The sequence below is a fragment of the Pongo abelii genome, chromosome 23 (assembly GCF_028885655.2).
Source record: "Pongo abelii isolate AG06213 chromosome 23, NHGRI_mPonAbe1-v2.0_pri, whole genome shotgun sequence".
Lineage (NCBI taxonomy): Eukaryota > Metazoa > Chordata > Mammalia > Primates > Hominidae > Pongo > Pongo abelii.
Window position 1 is genome coordinate 27,494,931 of NC_085929.1, and position 20,063 is coordinate 27,514,993.

General features: G+C 46.7%; 1 protein-coding gene across 7 annotated transcripts in view; it reads right to left on the bottom strand.

Annotated features, from left to right (window-relative positions):
- MED15 (mediator complex subunit 15) overlaps positions 1-20,063 on the bottom strand; it is an 84,449-nt gene that overhangs the window by 36,661 nt on the left and 27,725 nt on the right. For 5 of the 7 annotated variants that reach the window (XM_024239618.3, XM_024239615.3, XM_024239617.3 and 2 more), the window contains exon 2: positions 18,508-18,595. In XM_024239618.3, coding sequence (XP_024095386.2) covers positions 18,508-18,595 — 88 coding nt within the window. 7 annotated transcript variants of the gene reach the window in all.

A 20,063-nucleotide genomic window follows, 5' to 3' on the forward strand; every position in this document is an offset into this window, starting at 1 on the left:
GAGGTGAAGGCCGCTGGCTGCCAAGGCCCGCCATGTGCAAGCTGCTGTGTTTCTGGGATTGTCTGGCAGGGGCTGCCTCCCACCCATTGTCCTCTTTGGCCCCAAGGACACTCACTCCCAAGTGTTTCAGGGAAATCACTACTGTGAGTTGGTCTTGTGGTCATTCATACGGATGTCTGAGGTAAAGTCTTATTTCAGAGAAGCATCCTTGTCTTCTGCTGAAGTGCCCATCCTTCTGGCAGGGCAGCCTGGAAGGGGCAAAGCCCTGGCTCCATGCCCTGCTCACCCAACCTTCCTCCTGAGTCACTGTGACACTCAGAGTCCATCCACTACACTCATAAGATGGCAGGGCAGAGGGAAGGATGATGAAAAGTGGTCTCAGATGAGTGTAAAAATACAAAGACACTTCCGAAATCTTTATCATCCCACATCTATCTCCAAACTCTACCCCACTTCTTTTTTTCGGCTCGGGGAATTAGCACCGGACAACATGAAGAGGAAAGGCCCAGGGGAGAGGAAAAGCTGGGATAAGCAGTGAGGCCTGGCCAGAACAAGCGGACACCAAGGCGGTTCTGTCAACACGCCCAGCTTCCGGCTATCCCCATCAATTCCTGATAGGAAAGCTGATGTGCGTGTGAAGGGGGCCCACAGGCAGCCTGTCCCTGAAGGACAGTCGTATGAGAATGGGGGCAATGGAGGTGTGGGAACCTGAGGACACTTAGCAACAGAAGCTAGGTGGCCAGGTATGAGGGGAGAAGGGCCTGGGGGCCAGCCAGGTCAACACCTCACAGCCCCTAAGGCCCTGGACCATTTTTTAGGTCTGCGATATTTTAAATGAATTTGTTTCCTCCACATCCATAAAAGGTAAAACAAGGGGAAGTAGGTTTCAAAAGCAACAAGATACTTTTACTTAGACATAAGATACTCAAACAAGGCTCAGGACCATGTCCCCAAAGCCCTTCTGCATAACACCAGGGCAAGACCCACTGCCAGCCCAGCACCTGGAATGCAGTGGGCAGGCGTCATCACCCTGCAGCGCCCAGCACCACTCCTGACCCACAGTAGGGGCAGCCATTGTCATCTGCTCTAGCTCTGCTACCAGACCAGCGTGAGGAGGCTTAGTGGGGAGCGGGGAGGGAGGGGATGCCTGATGTGAGAAACAAGCACAGGAAGCTGTCACGCTGCCAGCCAAGGAGCTTTCTTGTGGGCGATGATACTTCCTACATTCCCCCAAAGGCAGGTTTATCTAGGAACATCTAGGGGCTAAACGCAATGGGTCAGCCACAACAACTCCTTTCCAGGGGAGAAAGCCCTGGATCTGAAACTGCGCCTCTGATCCCCCTGGCTGGGCTCTTTCACTCCTGACTCCTCACCATCCACTCCCACCCCCATCCAGATGGACAGATTATTATGCCCCTTTCTGCTCCAAAGCACACCAACTCCCCTAGAACTGCTGCAGAAAAAAGGGCTAAAGAGTCAGGAACCTCCCTTATCTTTATTCGGTCTGCTCCAGCTCCCCTGCTGGCTATCAAAATATAAGTGTCCAGCTGTACCTGAGGCTGAGTATTACAAACCATAAACAATGAACATCATGACAGTAACAGCTAGCACTTGGCACTTTATGGTGCCAGGCACAGGAGTCAACAATTCACATGCATTATCGCCTTGATTTCTCCCAACCACCCAGAGGCAGGTACTACTAACACATCCAGTTTACAGATGAGAAAACAGAAATGTTAAAAAACTCCATAGAGGCCAATTGTGGAGGCTCACATCTATTATTCCAACATTTTGGGAAGCCAAGGCAGGAGGGTCCCTTGAGGCCAGGAGTTTAAGACCAGCTTGGGCAACATAATAAGACACCATCTCTACAAAACAAACAAACAAACAAACAAACATTACCCTGGTGTGGTGGCACACGCCAGTGGTCTCAAAGTGGGAGGCTGAGGATTGAGCCTGGGAGATCAATGCTGCAATGAGCTGTGACCACTCCACTGCACTCCAGCTTGGGCGACAGAGTGAGACCCCACCTCAAAAAGTTAAAAGCTTCATAGAATTTCCACACTTGCTTGACATGTGGAAATCTTGCACAAGTGCCTCACAACATATTGTAGAGTGAACACAAGGAAGGAGAAAGGATAGAAACACGTGCTCCATGCCACATACACTGCATGACATACACCTTTTATATAAGACCTGCGGAATCTAAACACACATATTTGCTTAAATCTGCCATGAGAAACACTGGAAAGATACACCAAAATTGAAAATCGACAACCCAGCAAGTATCAGGAACTGGGCTGGAAATGTGCCCTCTCTAAACCCATGGTGTTATGGGTTTTCACTTCAGAAGCACATAAATCTTTTACTATTGAGAAGATAAAGCCAAATCAGGTCAGGCACGTTGACTCACACCTGTAATCCCAGTACTTTGGGAGGCCAAGACAGGAGGATCACCTGAGGACAAGAATTCAAGACCAGCCTGGCCAACATGGTGAAACTCCATCTCTACTAAAAATACAAAAAAAATTAGCCACGCATGGTGGCGCATGCCGGTAATCCCAGCTACTTGGGAGGCTGAGGCAGGAGAATTGCTTGAACCCAGGAGGCAGAGGTTGCAGTGAGCCGCGATCACGCCACTGCACTCCAGCCTGGGCAACAAGAGCGAAAACTCTGTCTCAAAACAAAAAACAAATCAAAGCTAGGCACAGTGGTACAATCTTGTAATCCCAGCTACTTGGAAGGATAAAGTAGGAGGATTGCTTACACCCAGGAGTTCAGCCTGGGCAACTCAGGGGCAACTCAGTGAATTTTATTTCTCTAAAAAATATATTTTTTGAGATGGGGTCTCACTCTGTCGCCCAGGCTGGAGTGCAGTGATGCGATCATGGCTCACTGCAGTTTCAGCTTCCTGGGCTTAAGTGAGCCTCCCCACCTCAGCCTCCTGAGCAGCTGGGACTACATGCACGCGCTACCATGTCCAGCTAATTTATTTATTTATTTATTTTTATTTTATTTTTATTTTTTAGATAAAGTCTTACTCTGTGGCCCAAGCTGGAGTGCAGTGGCGCGATCTCAGCTCACTGCAAGCTCTGCCTCCCTGGTGGTGCAAGCTATTCTCCTGCCTCAGCCTCCCAAGTAGCTGGGACTACAGGCGCCCGCCACCACGTCTGGCTAATTTTTTGTATTTTTTAGTGGAGACGGGGTTTCACTGTGTTAGCCAGGATGGTCTCGATCTCCTGACCTTCTGATCCGCCCACCTCAGCCTCCCAAAGTGCTGGGATTACAGGCGTGAGCCACCACGCCTGGCCAATTTTTTGTATTTTTTGTAGAGACACGGTTTTGCCATGTTGGCCAGGCTTGTCTTTTGCTCAGTCCTCAACCTCCAAAAGTGTTGGGATTACAGGTGTGAGTCACTGTAGCCAGACTAAAATATTTTTCTAAAATGAAAAGTATAGCAAATCAAAAGAAAAAGGTACAATTCCTAAAAATTCCAAATAAACTAAAACAAATGAGCTGAATATTAAGTTGGTTGGCAGAATCATATAGGGAAAAGAAATCTTTTGAGAGGCTTTTTAAAAAAATGAAACAAAAAGCAAAATGTTCTCAATAAAAGGCATACATTTTAAGGACAATTAGAACTTCAAGGTAATCTTAAATTTTTAGTCTACCTTTTGTTATCAGTGGTAATATAAACTGTTTATTCTGAAATGATTTTAAAGTAAAGCAAGCAAGTATGCTAATAATATTAGAAACCAAGATATTCATAGTAACAGAAAAGACACATGTTTAAAATGAAAGAAGTAAAAACCCTATATATAAGGTTAAATTTGAATTAGAAATATTAGTGTAAAATTATGGGTTTTTGTTGTTGCTGTTATTTCAAAAACATGTTTTTTCTTAGTTCTGTTCACTAAAAGGCCCAAAGCAATGAACAGACCAGCGCCCACATAGCATGCTCCAAATGCCACTTTACCAGCAGAAGTCCCCAGGGTTCACTCCCTAGAGGAGCAGCCAATCTGGGTGTAAATGCCAGCAGACTAAGAAAAACTAAAGAGGTTGTGTGAGGGCCCCAAGAGACACAGGAGCTCCTGCTAGATGAGGATGGGACCATCTGAGCATCAAAATGAATGACAGCAATGGACCAGAACACCCCAGATACACAGCCCTGAGCTCAAAATGTCACTCAAAGAGAACCCATCTGTGGCCCTTGGGGGGACTCCTTAGACTGGAAAGATCAGAAAAACAGCATTCCTGGAGGTCCTGAACACACAGGGTTTCAAACAATCATCTAGCCCTGGCTGACGAAAGAAAACCTTTCTTAACAACAACAACAAAAAAACTCCATGTAATGAATGTGGGAGAAAAGCCAGAATTAGTCTACAATCCCTAATTAAATGATGAAACCATCGGAAAGATAATAGGAGCTTTACAAGGGTCAGGCTGTTGTGGCTCTCCAAACCTCCAAATTGTGGTCTTATGGGAATATCAGGATGCCCAGAAATATAAATTAAGGCAATACTTTGGATATATTTTTGCTAAAAGACCAGGGCACCCTCTCTGCTCTTCGATTTAGCACCCAGTTCATAAGAAGGAGGGGGCAGGCAGGATGAATCAGCAGCTTGGGAGACATCAGAGCCCATGGGGAGGGCCGCAGGACAGCTGGGCTGCTCCTTCACCAGGCTGGGAGGGGCTCGAGGGGAGAAAAGACCCTCGTTTGGATCCTGATTTAAAGAAGCCAACTATTAGGAAAAAAGTGTTGAAACTTGAAAGAGGCCTTCCCATTGATGACAATAGTGACTCCATGTGATTGTCAGGTGGGGCCCTAGCACAGGCCAGTGTGGAGATGCTCAGCAGAGATACAACCCTGAGGGTGAGGATGTGCCCTCGACACTTCAGGAGGGACGCAGAGACAGCCAAGGGAAAAGTCACCAAACCACAGCAACTGTTGACTCCGGATTAGAGGAATATGACACCTCTGTGCTTTCATGTCTCAGAGTTTTCCTAATAGATTTTGAAATACCATCAAATTCCAGAAAGAGTGCTTCCATGATAGTATCCGTAGCCCCATGGGACCTTGGCCCCAGCCCACAGGACACACCATCAGAAACCAAGCAGGGACGAGGCAGCCCCAGCAGTGCCCCCCACCCAAGGAAATCACACGGCCCTGACCTGGCCACCAAGGGAAAACAGACCTGTTATTCACCATTTTCACTCATTCCATTAAAAATATATGTAATAGGCTGGCTGAGATACAATTCACCCATTTAAAACATGCCATTCAATGGTTTTTGGTACTACATTCAGAGTTCTGCTGCATTACCAAAATCAATTTTAAAGCATTTTGTTCCTTTTTTTTTTTTTTTGAGGTGGAGTCTCACTCTGTCACCCAGGCTGAAGTGCAGTGGCACCATCTCAGCTCACTGCAACCTCCACTTCCTGGGTTCAAGTGATTCTTCTGCCTCACCCTCCCAAGTAGCTGGGACTACAAGTATGCGCTGTCACCCCCAACTGATTTTTGTATTTTTAGTAGAGGCGGGATTTCACCATGTTGGCCAGGCTGGTCTCAAACTCCTGGCCTCAAGTGATCCACTGGCCTCGGCCTCCAAAGTATTGGGATTACAGGCATGGGCCACCTTGCCTGGCCTAATTTTAGAACATCATCTTCACTCCAAATGAAAACTCCATGTCCCTACAGCACCCTTGGCAATCACTAATCAACTTTCTGTCTGTGGCAGGCTAAATAACAGTCCTTAAATCAGGTCCTATTCCCTGGAACCTGTAAATGTTACCTTATTTGAGAAAAGGGTCTTTGCAGATGTGATGAAGTTAAAGATCTTGAGATGGAGGGCTATCCTGGGTTATGCAGGTGGACCCTAAGTGCAATTGCATGTATCCTCCTAAGAGGGAGGCAGAAGGAAAGTTCACACACACAGAGAAGGCGATGTGAAGATGGAATACAGAGAATGTATTTACCTCGTGATGCTGGACTTGAAGACTGGAGTGATAACAGCCACAAGCCAAGGAGTACCAGCAGTGACCAAAAGCTAAAAGATGCAAGAAACAGATTCCTCTCCTATAGCCTCCCTGCTGCCACTGTGATTTTTACCCATGGTACTGACTTTGAACTTCTGGCCTTGAAAACTGTGAGATTAAATTTCTGTTTTTTTTTTTTTTTGAGACGGAGTCTCACTCTGTTGCCCAGGCTGGAGTGCGATGGCGCGATCTCGGCTCACTGCAAGCTCCACCTCCCAGGTTCAGCCATTCTCTTGCCTCAGCCTCCTGAGTAGCTGGGACTCCAGGCGCCCGCCACCATGCCCGGCTAGTTGTTTCGTATTTTTAGTAGAGACGGGGGTTTCACCATGTTAGCCAGGATGGTCGTGATCTCCTGACCCCGTGATCTGCCCGCCTCAGCCTCCCAAAGTGCTGGGATTACAGGCGTGAGCCACCGCGCAGGCCTAAATTTCTGTTCTTTTAAGCCACCAAGCTTGTAGTAACGTGTTATAGCAGCCACAGGAAACATACGAATTTTGTTACCAGGAGTAGGGTGCCTAAAAATGTGGCAGTGGCTTTGTAACTCAATAATGGAGGGCTAGTAGAATTGTGAGAAGCATGATAGAAAAGGCCTAGGTTTCCTTGAACAGGCTGTGGGTAGAAATGTGAATGTTAAAGACTCTGTCACCCAGACTCTGCCTTAAAGGAAATGAGGAACTTGATACAGAAAGTCTGTATTATCTTCAAGAATACATATACTATCAAAAACAGAATGTTGGTAGAAACATGAAAATTAAAGGTGATTCTAAAGGAACTCTAGTTACTCTAGTAACTCCAGTTACTGGAAACGAGAGCAAAGGTGATCTTTGTAATATAATGGCAAAAAGTTTAGCTGGATTGTGTCCTGTAGCTGTGTGGAAGGCAGAATCATAAGCAATAAGCTTGCACATTTAGCTGAGCAGACTTCCAAGCAAAGCATTCAAGACTCAGCTTGGGCCGGGCGCAGTGACTCATGCCTATAATCCCAGCACTTTGGGAGGCTGAGGCAGGCAGATCACCTGAGGTCAGCAGTTCAAGACCAGCCTGGCCAACATGGTGAAATCCTATCTCTACTAAAAATACAAAAATTAGCTGGGCGTGGTGGTGGGCACCTGTAATCCCAGCTACTTGGGAGGCTGAGGCAGGAGAATCACTTGAACCTGGGAGGTGGAGGTTGCAATGAGCTGAGATCGCGCTACTGCACTCCAGCCTGGGCGACAGAGTGAGACTCAGTCTCAAAAACATAAAAAAAAAGACTCAGCTTGGTGTCTTCTTTCTGCTTGTAGTAAAATGCAAGAGAAGGACGGGCACGGTGGCTCATGTCTGTAATCCCAGCACTTTGGGAGGCCAAGGCAGGCAGATCACTTGAGTTCAGAAGCTCAAGACCAGCCTGGTCAACATGGTGAAACCCTGTCTCTACTAAAAATACAAAAATTAGCTGGGCGTGGTGGTGGGCACCTATAATCCCAGCCACTTGGGAGGCTGAGGCAGGAGAATCACCTGAACCCAGGAGGCAGAGATTGCAGTGACCTGAGATCACACCGCTGCACTCCAGCCTGGGAGACAGAGTGAGACTCCATCTCCAAAAAAAAAAAAAAAAAAGCAACACGAAAGAGATAAATTAAGGGTACGATAAAAAGAATTTTAAAAGTACACACACACAAAAAAAAAAGAAGAGAGAGAAACTGAGGGAAGAACTGTTAAGCAGAAAGGAATCTAGACTTACTGATTTGGGAAATTCTCAGGCTATTTAGATTGGAAAAAACCAAAATGCTAAAACTAGTAGATTCACTGTTAGGAAAAGTGTGTTCTGTAGAGAATGCCAAGGGTGTGGAGTATCTTGCAAATTCTTCTAGTGCCAAAGAGATTAAACATGGGACTCATGAATCCCCTCAATCATCTCACAGAAGTGAGGAAGAGAGATGAAATTATCTAGGAAAGATCTGTGGAGAAACCTCATCTAATACTATGAATTCCATCATATATGCAGAAGTTCCACAAGGATTTTGAGAATGTTCTACCAGCAGAAACACTGCCAGCTTGGAGTAGAAAGTTTATAGACTAGGCAAAATCAAAGAACTCCCAAAATTTTAGAAGCAGAATAGGCTGATAAAACTACTCAGCCTCAAACATGTGCTACCCTTTAAGAAAGTGAGGGCAGAGACATGGGCTCAGAAGTCAGAGCCATGGATCCAGAGATAGGAGTCTCCAACTTTATGGTAACTTGTCATGGCAGCCATGGGAAACTAACACACTATCTCTATAGATCTGCGTATTCTCTGGACATTTTATAAAAATGCAACATGTCATCCTTTGTGACTGCTTCATTTATGTAATGTTTTTAGCTTCATCCATGTTGTAGCATGTATCAGCCCTTCATTGCTTTGTGCGGCCACATGATATTCATTATGTGGATATTCTACATTCTGTTTATCCATTCATCAGCTGGTAGACATTTGGGTTGTTTCCACTTTTGGCTATTTATGATGTTATAATGATGCTATAAACATTTGTGTATATGTTTTTGTGTGGACATGTTTTCTTTTCTCTTGGATATATACCTAGGAGTGAAACTTCTGGGTCGTATGGTAACTCTACATTCAATTTTTTGAGGAACTGTCATACTGTTTTCCACAGCAGCTGTACCATTTCATATTCTCTCCAGCAATGTATGAGAATTCTAATTTCTCTACCAGGCACGGTGGCTCACCCCTGTAATCCCAGCACTTTGGGGAGGCCAAAATGGGTAGACCACCTGAGGTCAGGAGTTTGAGACCAGCGTGACCAACATGATGAGATCCTGCCTCTACTAAAAATACAAAAGTTAGCCGGGCATTGGCTGGGCACAGCGGCTCACACCTGTAATCCCAGTACTTTGGGAGGTCTAAGCGGGTGGATCACGAATTCAAGAGATCGAGACCATCCTGGTCAACACGGTGAAACCCCGTCTCTACTAAAAGTACAAAAATTAGCTGGGCATGGTGGCGTGTGCCTGTAGTCAGTCCCAGCTACTCAGGAGGCTGAGACAGGGGAATTGTTTGAACCTGGGAGGTGGAGCTTGCGGTGAGCCGAGATTCCGCCACTGCACTCCAGCCTGGTGACAGAGCGAGACTCCGTCTCAAACAAACAAACAAAAATTAGCTGGGCGTGATGGTGTGTGCCTATAGTCCCAGCTACTCAGGAGGCTGAGGCAGGAAAATCACTGGAATTTGGCAGGCGAAGGCTGTAGTGAGACGAGATTGTGCCACTGCACTCTAGCCTGGGCGACAGAGCGAGACTGTCTCAAAAAGAAAGAGAATTCCAATTTCTCTACATCTTTGCCAACACTTATTATTGTCTTTTTAAAAAATCATAGCCATTATAATGGAAATGAAGTGGCATCTCATTGTGGTTTTTATTTGCAATCCCCTAATGACTAGTGATGTTGAGCATCTTTTCACGTGGTTGTTGGCCATTTGTATCTCTTCTTTGGAGATAGGTTTATTCAAGTATTTTGCTTATTTTTTATTTTATTTATTTATTTATTTATTTATTTTTTGAGACGGAGTCTCACTCTGTCGCCCAGTCTGGAGTGCAGTGGCGCGATCTCAGCTCACTGCAAGCTCCACCTCCCGGGTTCATGCCATTCTTCTGCCTCAGCCTCCTGAGTAGCTGGGACTACAGGGGCCCACCACCACGCCTGGCTAATTTTTTTTTCTTTTTTTGTATTTTTAGTAGAGACGGGGTTTCACTGTGTTAGCCAGGATGGTCTCAATCTCCTGACCTCGTGATCCACCTGCCTCGGCCTCCCAAAGTGCTGGGATTACAGGCGTGAGCCACCGCACCTGGCTGTATTTTGCCTTTTAGGTGCTTTTTGTTGTTGTTGTTGTTGTTGCTGAGTTGTAGGAGTTCTTTATCTATTCTGGATATTAAACCCTTACCTGATATGTGATTTGCAAATATTTTCTCCCATCCCATGGGTTGTTTTTCCCTCTTATGACAGTGTCCTATGATGTACAAGTTTTTAATTTTGATGAAGTCAAATTTATCTACGTTTTTTGTAGCTTGTGCTTTTTCAGCATCATATCTAAGAAACTACTGCCTAATCCAAGGTCATGAAGATGTATGCCTCTGCTTTCTTCTAAGATATTTATAGTTTCAGCTGGTAAATTTAGGTTTTTGACCCATTTTGAGTTAATTTTTTAAGTTTTTTAGAGACAGAGTCTCACTCTGTCACCCAGGCTGGAACATGTTGGTACAATCATAGCTTACTGTAATCTCAAACTCCTGGGCTCAAGTGACCCTCCAGCCTCAGCCTATCGATTAGGCAGGACTACAGGCACGTGCCACCATGCCTGGCTGGTGTTTTTTGAGTTAAGTTTTGTATAGGGCATGAAGTTGGGGCTCAACCTCAATATTTTGTATGTAGTTACCCAGTTGTCCTAGCACCTACTGTGATTTATGTATTTAAAAATTTTATTTTTGGCCAGGCGCGGTGGCTCATGCTTGTAATCCCAGCACTCTGGGGGGCCGAGGCGGGCAAATCATGAGGTCAGGAGTTCAAGACCAGCCCGGCCAACATGGTGAAACCCCGTCTCTACTAAAAATACAAAAAATTAGCCGGGCGTAGTGGCAGATGCCTAATCCCAGCTACTCGGGAGGCTGAGGCAGGCGAATCACTTGAACCCAGGAGGTGGAGGTTGCAGTGAGCCTAGATTGCACTACTGCACTCCAGCCAGGACGACAGAGTGAGACTCCATCTCAAAAACAAAACAAAATAAAAATATATATATATATATACTTTTTTTATATATATAAAATGTTTTTGATGCCCATAAAATGAATAATAGAACAAATGTCAATGGGCCCCTTACCCAGCTTAAATTTAAAAATAAAAAAGGACGCATACAAGCTTGCTCTCTCCTCATCATTCCTTTGACTTGCCCTGCACAAGTAAACTGGGGGAGATGTCACAAGAACTAGATGGTGTTTGTAAAGTACTTCATTCTCCGTGCCTTAATATGGCTACTGAAAACCAAACCATTGGAATTTAAAATTAGGTTTATGAACAAGTATGCTTACTAAGTATGATGCAGGAGTCTCGACGGCCATACATTTAGATAGAGAGGAGCAAAGAAAGGAGCACTGCCTACTGGTAAAAATGACACTTGACTCTCATTCTGAACCAGCTGCATGCAGCACAACTCACATCTTTCTAGCACATATCAAAAGTGAATACATCACCTGTTCTATTTTTTTTTCTTTTTTCTTTTGAGATGGAATCTCACTCTGTTGCCTAGGCTAGAATGCAGTGGTACAATCTCAGTTCACTGCAACCTCCGCCTCCCAGGTTCAAGCGATTATCGTGCCTCAGCCTCCCAAACAGCTAGGAGTACAGGCGTGCACCACCACACCTGGCTAATTTTTGTAATTTTTATATTTTTAGTAGAGACAGCGTTTCACCACGTTGGCCAGGCTGGTCTCAAACTCCTGACCTCAAGTGATCCGCCCGCCTCAGCCTCCCGGAAGTGCTGGGATTACAGGCGTGAGCCACTGCACCCAGCCACATCTCTTAATGTACAAACCATGCTTTTCTCAGCTCTAAGACTAAGTACTGAATGCTGGGGCCAATAATTGTCCTTGATTAATAGGTATAGCAGAAGATGTATTCAGATTTGGTAGAAAGCCTGAACCTAGGCTTGTGAGGTTCCCTGGAAAGGCTGAAGCAGGCAGGTGCAGTGGCTCACGCCTACAATCTCAGCACTCTGGGAGGCCGAGGAGGGAGGATTGTTTGAGGACAGGAGTTCAAGACCAGCCTGGACAAAACAGTGAGACCCTGTCTCTACAAAAAACATCTTAAATATAATTAGTCAAGCTTTGAATTATATGTTTTATGAAAAAAAAAAAGTTTTTAAAAAATTAGCCAGGCATAGTGGTGCATACCTCCCGGCTACTCGGGAGGCTGGGTGGGTAGAACACTTGAACCCAGAAGTTTGAGGCTTCAGTGAGCTATGATCACACCACTGTATTCCAGCCTGCGCAACACAGCAACACCTTGACTCAAACAAACAAACAAAAAAAAAGCAAGCTGAAGGTAGGAAAGTATCTTCATTAATCAGAGGCATGTTGGCATCTTTGTCCTCTCTTGCTCTCCTGGGGAACACAGTTGAGCCTATCTTTTTGCCCCTTGATTCTAGCTGTTTGGTTGTTCAGCCCAGGCCCTCCTCTCTGATGAATCCCAAGGTGGCTTCCCAGTTCTGATGCTCTCTCAGCCTCCCTAGTCCCTAAGTTTCACCTTAGCTCCTCAGTCAGGGTTCAGCTCTGTACCAGTCATTTCTAAACTGCAAACCAGAGACATGTAATAGTTTTCTCTTTTTTTTGAGACGGAGTCTCACTCTGTTGCCCAGGCTGGAGTGTAGTGGCACAATCTCAGTTCACTGCAACCTCTGCCTCCCGGGTTCAAGCAATTCTCCTGCTTCAACCTCCTGAGTAGCTGGGATTATAGGCACACCACCACCATGCCTGGCTAATTTTTGTATTTTTAGTAGAGATGGGATTTCGCCATGTTGGCCAGGATGGTCTCGATCTCCTGACCTTGTGATCCACCCGCCTCGGCCTCCCAAAGTGCTGGGATTACAGGTATAAGCCACCGTGCCTGGCCGGCATGTACTACTTTTCCATAATACTATGTTAAGTGGAAAATAGGTGATAGTTTAATCTTTAACAGGCAAAGTAAGCAAATGTCCAGAAATACATTCAGTTCCAGTAAACATATGTCCACACTGCCCCTGTAGTGCTGACACAGAGGTGCCAGGACCCCTGATTGTCTTCTCATTCAATGGGTGCCAAATCTTCCTGAACTTTCCTTTAGGAGGCTGGCTGGAATGTTTGGAGATGCCATTATCACTATCACCTACCACCCCCAGGCATAGCTATTTTTGCATCCCTCAGCCTCCCTTAGACAGAGAGTAGTCCCACCCATAAAAAGTAAGGTATTAAGGAATTAAAGTAGGTGTTTGGGTGTCTTTTGCTTTGACAGATGGGAGTCAGTAAGAGATGTGGCTCAGAGTGTGGGCTCTGACATCAGCCAAATGACATCCTGAGCAAAACAATTAGCATCTGCATGCCTTAGTTTCCTTGTCTGTAAACAGGAAAGAGTGGTACTGTAGCCGAGTAAGGATCAAATGAGTTCACAAGCATGAAGCATGCAGAACAGGGCCTTGCAGGCAGACATCACTGTAGAGTGCACAAATGGGGCCCAGCTGTGAGACCTGGAGCCAGGCAATGACAGGATAAGGAGGGCTTTAACTTGGGGTGCTAACACCCACACTGAAGGTATGAGCTCACTCCAGACAATTTGGTGAATTCCTTTAGACAAGTACACGCAAGGCTTTCCTTGCTCTGGGGTATACGCTAGATAGCCTGAGGTGCCCATTAGTGCCTGGTTTCCTTTGGGATGGGCACCTCTGGACTCAAAAGCCTGCCAGGACTGCAATGGAGAGTAATCCTCCTCCTCCATGAGCCAAAACCTCTCAGATCCTCTTGGGGTCTGGAAACAAGGAAACTACTCCTCCCTATTCTATTCCCTGCTCAGGGGTCCCACCTTTTACATTCCTTCAAAGTTGTTCCAACAGGGTCTCAGGCAGCAGGGGCAGGTAACAAGTGTGCCCAGGCTGCCATCAGACCTGGAGAGTCCTACCACAGTCCACCTGCTGAGACGGTCCTCACAACACTAGCTGGCGTTGCCTCCATGTGAAGCTTGAGCAGTAAGTAAAAAGATGGCCACCAGACAACATCCGAGTAATATGTCTGTCCCTGTAAAAACGATGTAGGAAATTTCCAACAGTTCTTATACATATTTGTCTTCCAATTAGTCAGAGCTTCTTCCTGGAGTTAGGGATTTAGAACTGGCTTGATAAAAGGAAATGGACTAAAATCATTATGGCACAGTGTGTGGGCTACAGTTAATTCAGGGGCCAAGGCAGAGCGAGCTGTCACAGGAAGGGGCAGTTGTTCTGCTGGACGCCTCCTTTGGGAGGGAAGGATTAATCCTCAGGTGCTGGGCAGGTCTCTGTGGTAGCTAGTCTCCATGGTGCTCCCAAAACAATCAATGGCCTGCCTACAGGCTGCTGCTCTTATCAAAAGGTAGAGGTAATTTACCCTCCCCTGAACCTGCACTGGCCTTGGGACTTACTGTTTCCAAGTGATGTTCTAGGAGTTGTGAGGACTGGCAGCTTCCACTTCTTCCTTCTCTTGCAAGCCAGCTGCCATGCTGTAAGGAAGTCCAGCTACGCTAATAAAGATACCATGTGGAGGCCACGTAAGGAAAACTGATGTGCAGCCTGAGTGAAGCTTTTATGGCCCTGCCAGCATGGCTGGGCTGCAGGCAGAAAGCAGTCACATGAAAAGTCACAAGTGAGGCCAGGTGCGGTGGCTCACGCCTGTAATCCCAGCACTTCGGGAGGCCGAGCGGGGCGGATCACCTGAGGCCGGGAGTTCGAGACCATCCTGGCCAACATGGTGAAACCCTGTCTCTACTAAAAATACAAAAATTAGCTGGGTGTGGCGGCGTGTGCCTGTAATCCCAGCTGCTCGAGAGGCTGAGGCAGGAGAATAGCTCAAACCCAGGAGGTGGAGGCTGCAGTGAGCCGGGATCGCACCACTGCACTCCAGCCTGGTGACAGAGCCCTTATAAATCTGAGATAGCCCTTATAAAAATTCATTTAATTATAAGAAAATACAAGCTGGCCAGACACGGTGGCTCACGCCTATAATCCCAGCACTTTGGGAGGCAGAGGCAGGTGGATTGCCCGAGGTCAGGCGTTCAGGACCAGCCTCACCAACATGGTGAAACCCCGTCTCTACTAAAAATACAAAAATTAGCTGGATGTGGTAGCAGAAGAATCGCTTGAACCTGGGAGGCAGAGGTTGCAGTGAGCTGAGATTGCGCCACTGCACTCCAGCCTGGGCGACAGAGTGAGACTCCATCTCAAAAAAGAAAAAAGAAAAAAAAGAAAAAGAAAATACAAACTAACAAAAACAATTAAAAATGGTTAATTTTTTGAGATAGAGTTTTGCTCTTGTTGCTTAGGCTGGAGTGCAGTGGTGCGATCTCGGCTCACCACAACCTCCGCCTCCCAGGTTCAAGCAATTCTCCTGCCTCAGGCTCCCGAGTAGTTGGGATTACAGGCATGTGACACCATGCCTGGCTAATTTTGTATTTTTAGTAGAGATGGGCTCCACGTTGGCCCGGCTGGTCTCAAACTCCCGACCTCAGGTGATCTGCCCACCTAGGCCTCCCAAAGTGCTGGAATTACAGGCATGAGCCACCGTGCCCGGCTAAAAATTGTTAATTTAAAAAAAAAAAAAAAATAGAGTCAGCCGGGCATGGTGGCTCACGCCTATAATTCCAACACTTTGGGAGGTCGAGGCAGGTGGATTACCTGAGTTCAGGAGTTTGAGACCAGCCTGGCCAACATGGTGAAACCTTGTCTCTACTAAAAATACAGAAATTAGCCAGGCGTGGTGGCACACACCTGTAATCCCAGCTACTCAGGAGGCTGAGGCAGGAGAATTGCTTGAGCCTGGGAGACGGTGGTTGCAGTGAGCCAAGATTGTGCCACTGCACTCCAGCCTGGCCGACAGAGCGAGACTGTCTCAAAAAAACAAAAATAAAAATAAATAAAATCCCCCCCATATATTTGCAAATTATATATTTAATAACAGACTTATATCCAAATGCATAAAGAACTATTACAACCCAACAATAAAAAGACTAACAAGCCAATTTAAAAATGGACAGAAGATCTGAATAGACATTACTCCAAAGAAAATATACAAATGGCCAAAAAGCACATGAAACAGATGCTCAACATCATTAGTCACTAGGCAAGTGCAAATCAAAACAATGCAAATCACACCCATTACAATGGCTACAATTAAAATAGACAATAACAAGTATTGGAGAGGATGAGGAGAAATTTAAACCTCATTTAAGCTGCTGGTGAAAATTTAAAATACTGCAGTTGCTTTGGGAAACATCTGGCAATTCCTCAAAAGGTCAGATACAGAGGTACGATATGACCCAGCAACTCTACCCCTAGGTATATACCCAAGAGAAATGAAAACACAGCCCACACAAAAATTTATACGTTAACTATTGTTCTGCTTATTCATAATAACCAAAAAGTAGAAACTATGTAAATGTCCACCAACTAATGAATGGCTATAAAATATGTGATATGGCCATCCAGAAATGGAATATTTGACGATAAAAAGGAATAAAGTTGGCCAGGCGTGGTGGCTCACGTCTGTAATCCCAGCACTTTGGGAGGCCAAGGCAGGTGGATCACCTGAGGTCAGGAGTTCAAGACCAGCCTGGCCAACATAGCCCCAGACCAAAGCAAAACCCCAACTCTACTAAAAATACGAAAATTAGCCAGGCATGGTAGCACACACCTGTAATACCAGCTACTAAGGAAGCTGAGACAGGAGAATTGCTTGAACCCAGTGGGTGGAGGTTACAGCGAGCCAAGATCGTGCCACTGCACTCCAGCCTGGGTAACAGAGCGAGACTCCATCTAAAAAAAAAAGAAGAGGAATAAAGTATATACCAAACATGGTTCATGGACCTTGAACCTTGAAAATATTATGCTAAGTGAAATAAGCCAGCTGCAAAATAAAAACATATATTGTACGTGGCTGGGCGCGGTGGCTCATGCCTGTAATCCCTGCACTTTGGGAGGCTGAGGTGGGCAGATCACCTGAGGTCAGGAGTTTGAGACCAGCCTGGCCAACATGATGAAACCCAGTCTCTACTAAAAATACAAAAAATTAGTCGGGCGTGGTGGTGGGCACCTGTAATCCTGGCTACTTGGGAGGCTGAGGCGGAAGAATCGCTTGAACCTGGTAGGCGGAGGTTGCAGTGAGCTGAGATCGTGCCACTGCACTCCAACCTGGGCAACAAGAGGAAAACTGTCACGCACACAAACAAAAACAAACAAAAAAAACCATATATTGTACAATTATATTTATATGGAAAATTCCGAATAGGCAAATCTACAGCAGTAGAAAGTATAAGTGGTAGCTGAGGGTTGAAGGAAAAGGGAGTGTGACTGCTAACAGGTATAAAGTTTCTTTAAAAAATGTTGAAGGCTGGGCATGGTGGCTCACACTTGTAATCCCAGCACTTAGGGAGGCCAAGGCAGGGGGATAGCTTGAGATCAGGAGTTCAAGACTAGCCTGGGCAACATAGTGGGACCTCATCTCCACAAAAAATAAAGAACTTAGCCGGGTGTGATGGCACATGCCTGTAGTCCCAGCTACTCAGAAGACTGAGAAAGGAGGACTGCTTAAGCCCAGGAGGTTGAGGCTGCAGTGGGCTGAGATCACGCCACTGCACTCCAGCCTGGGTACAGAGTGAGACCCTGTTTCAAAAAAAAAAAAAAGTTCTAACATTAGGCCAGGCTTGGTGGCTCACACCTGTGACCCCAGCACTTTGGGAGGCCTAGGCAAGAGGATGGCATAGGGCCAAAAGTTTGAAACCAGCCTGGGCAACACAGGGAAGCTGCACCTCTTTTTATTTATTAATGAATGTTCCAAAATTTGATTTTGGTGATGGCCGCACAACTCTGTGAATATCCTAAAGACCACTGAAATGTAAACTTTAAAGGGTGAACCGTAAAAAGCTCTTAAAGAAAAAGCTCATCAAACGTATCTGTAGTACAGAGCCCACTCTACCTCACCTCAGTGACACGTATCCATAATACAGAGCCCACTGTATCCCACCTCAGTCACACGTGTCCATAGTACAGAGCCCACTCTACCCCACCTCAGTCCCCGTGCTCTTGCAGCTCTGCCTTGCACACACATATGCACACGAGTGCATATGTGTTTTGTTCATTTCTAGTAAAATGGTTCTGTCCCAGGGAGCACACACAGATGAAAGGAGGTGGTCACATAAAGCCCTCAGTGTGGTGCCCCACCCAGGGAGAGAGCCCACATGTAGAGGAAATCCTTCTTCTCCACTCCACCTGTGGCAAGTTCTAGATAAGCATCACCTTCTTCACTTAGCGAAAGGGGACAGGAATGCTTCTGGGTCCGTGCCTCAGGGCCCTGTAGGGCTTAGGTAAGGACCCCTAGGAGGGGCTGAGGACAAACCAGGTTCTTGCTCATGGCATTGATCCCTTCCACAGGACCAGCTAGGGGCCTGAGCAAGCTTCCTGTAGGATTCACAGGGGCTGACCACAGATGGAAGGTGACGGCAGTGAGGTCTGGGGCCAGAGGCTGGGCCTGCATCCCAAGTGCCCTCCCTGTACCATGGACACACAGGAGGACGCAGACTGCTGCAGGCAAAACCAACTGTGCCTGTGATCAATCAATGAGCAACCACCCCACCCCTACACCCTAGGACACCCAACAGAGGGGTTCCAGAGTCTGTGACGCTCTCCTCTCCAAGCCTCTCTGCCAGAGGGGCTCCACTTACTAGGGCCTTACCCGGGTCTTGGCCTTCAGGAAAACATGGCTCTCCATATCCTTGCTGGATTTACTGTGTGCCACACCAGCTTTCCTCATGGCATCCTCGCTGAAACACAAAAGGAGAAGAGACGTTTGCACACACCAGTGACTCCACCGCTGCAGGGCCCTGGCCAACAGGCCCTGCATAGCAGCTGCCCCTGGTGACAAGGTGCTATCCCCAGCACACCAGCCTGGCTGAGGTCCAGGAGAGGCATATAAGAAGGGGCACTCAACAGAGAGCAATGACAGGCCACTGAGTGAAGGAGAAAGTAAGCAGGGTGATCAGAAAAAAGGGACAGGAAAGGTGGTCGCCATGAAGCAAAGAGAGAGCTCTGGCATGAGGGGACAAGGGGCTAGCCCCTAGGGATGGCTCACAACCAGTTCAGGATCAAGGAAGTACACATTAGACTACTGGGTGGCCAGCTGGCCTCTATTTCCTGCTCTCTGAGTGGCCTGTGTTCTCCAAGAACTCTGCCAGATGGTAGCACCCTGGTTCCAGATTCAATTACTCCTATAAAATGAAGGGGCCACATGAAGTCATCTCTCAGTCCTTCCTAAGGCAAGGGTCTGTCCCTATGTGGGACAATGCAGGTTCTATATGTGGGATCAAAGAGACAAGCTCCAACTTAACTTCTAGCTAGAGACAAGAGGAGAAAGACCACATAAATGTGAAAAATATCTTTAAAAACCCATTTACCAACAATTTTGTACTAAGAGATAGAATCCTATGAAGGGTTTTTCATCACACTGCTGCTCCACGGGGATAAAGAGCCATGTACGTCAGTTAAGCTGGAGACCTCTTCAATGTAGCACATGCTGCCCCACCTACCCCCACCCCCACCTCCCACACTCACACACAGAAAGACAAAAACAGGTGTGAATCTGTTAGAAAGGCCTGGCCTGTGGCTCCCAGGGGTGGACTGCTCTGGTGTGCTCACTGCCTGCCTTCTTCCCAATGGGATGGGTCTCTTCCTTGCCTGGCCTCCCACCCTGGGCTTGCTGATAAAGAAACAAGTGGCCAGGTGCAGTGCCACACGCCTGTAATCCCAACACTTTGGGAGGCCGAGGCGGGTGGATCATCTGAGGTCAGGAGTTCAAGACCAACCTGATCAACATGGTGAAACCCCGTCTCTACTAAAAATACAAAATTAGCAGGGTGTGGTTGCGCATGCCTGTAATCCCAGCTACAAAGGAGGAGGCTGAGGCAGGAGAATCGCTTGAACCCGGGAGGTGGAGGTTGCAGTGAGCTGAGATCGCGCCACTGCACTCCAGCCTGGGTGACAGAGCGAAACTCCATCTCAAAAAAAAAAAAAAAAAAAGAAAGAAAGAAAGAAACAGGCTGAGCATGGTGGCTCAGGCCTGTAATCCCAGCACTTTAGGAGGCCAAGGTGAGCAGATCACGAGGTCAGGCGAGCATGACCATCCTGGCTAACACAGTGAAACCTTGTCTCCACTAAAAATACAAAAAATTAGCTGGGCATGGTGGCAGCTGCCTGTAGTCCCAGCTACTTGGGAGGCTGAGGCAGGAGAATGGT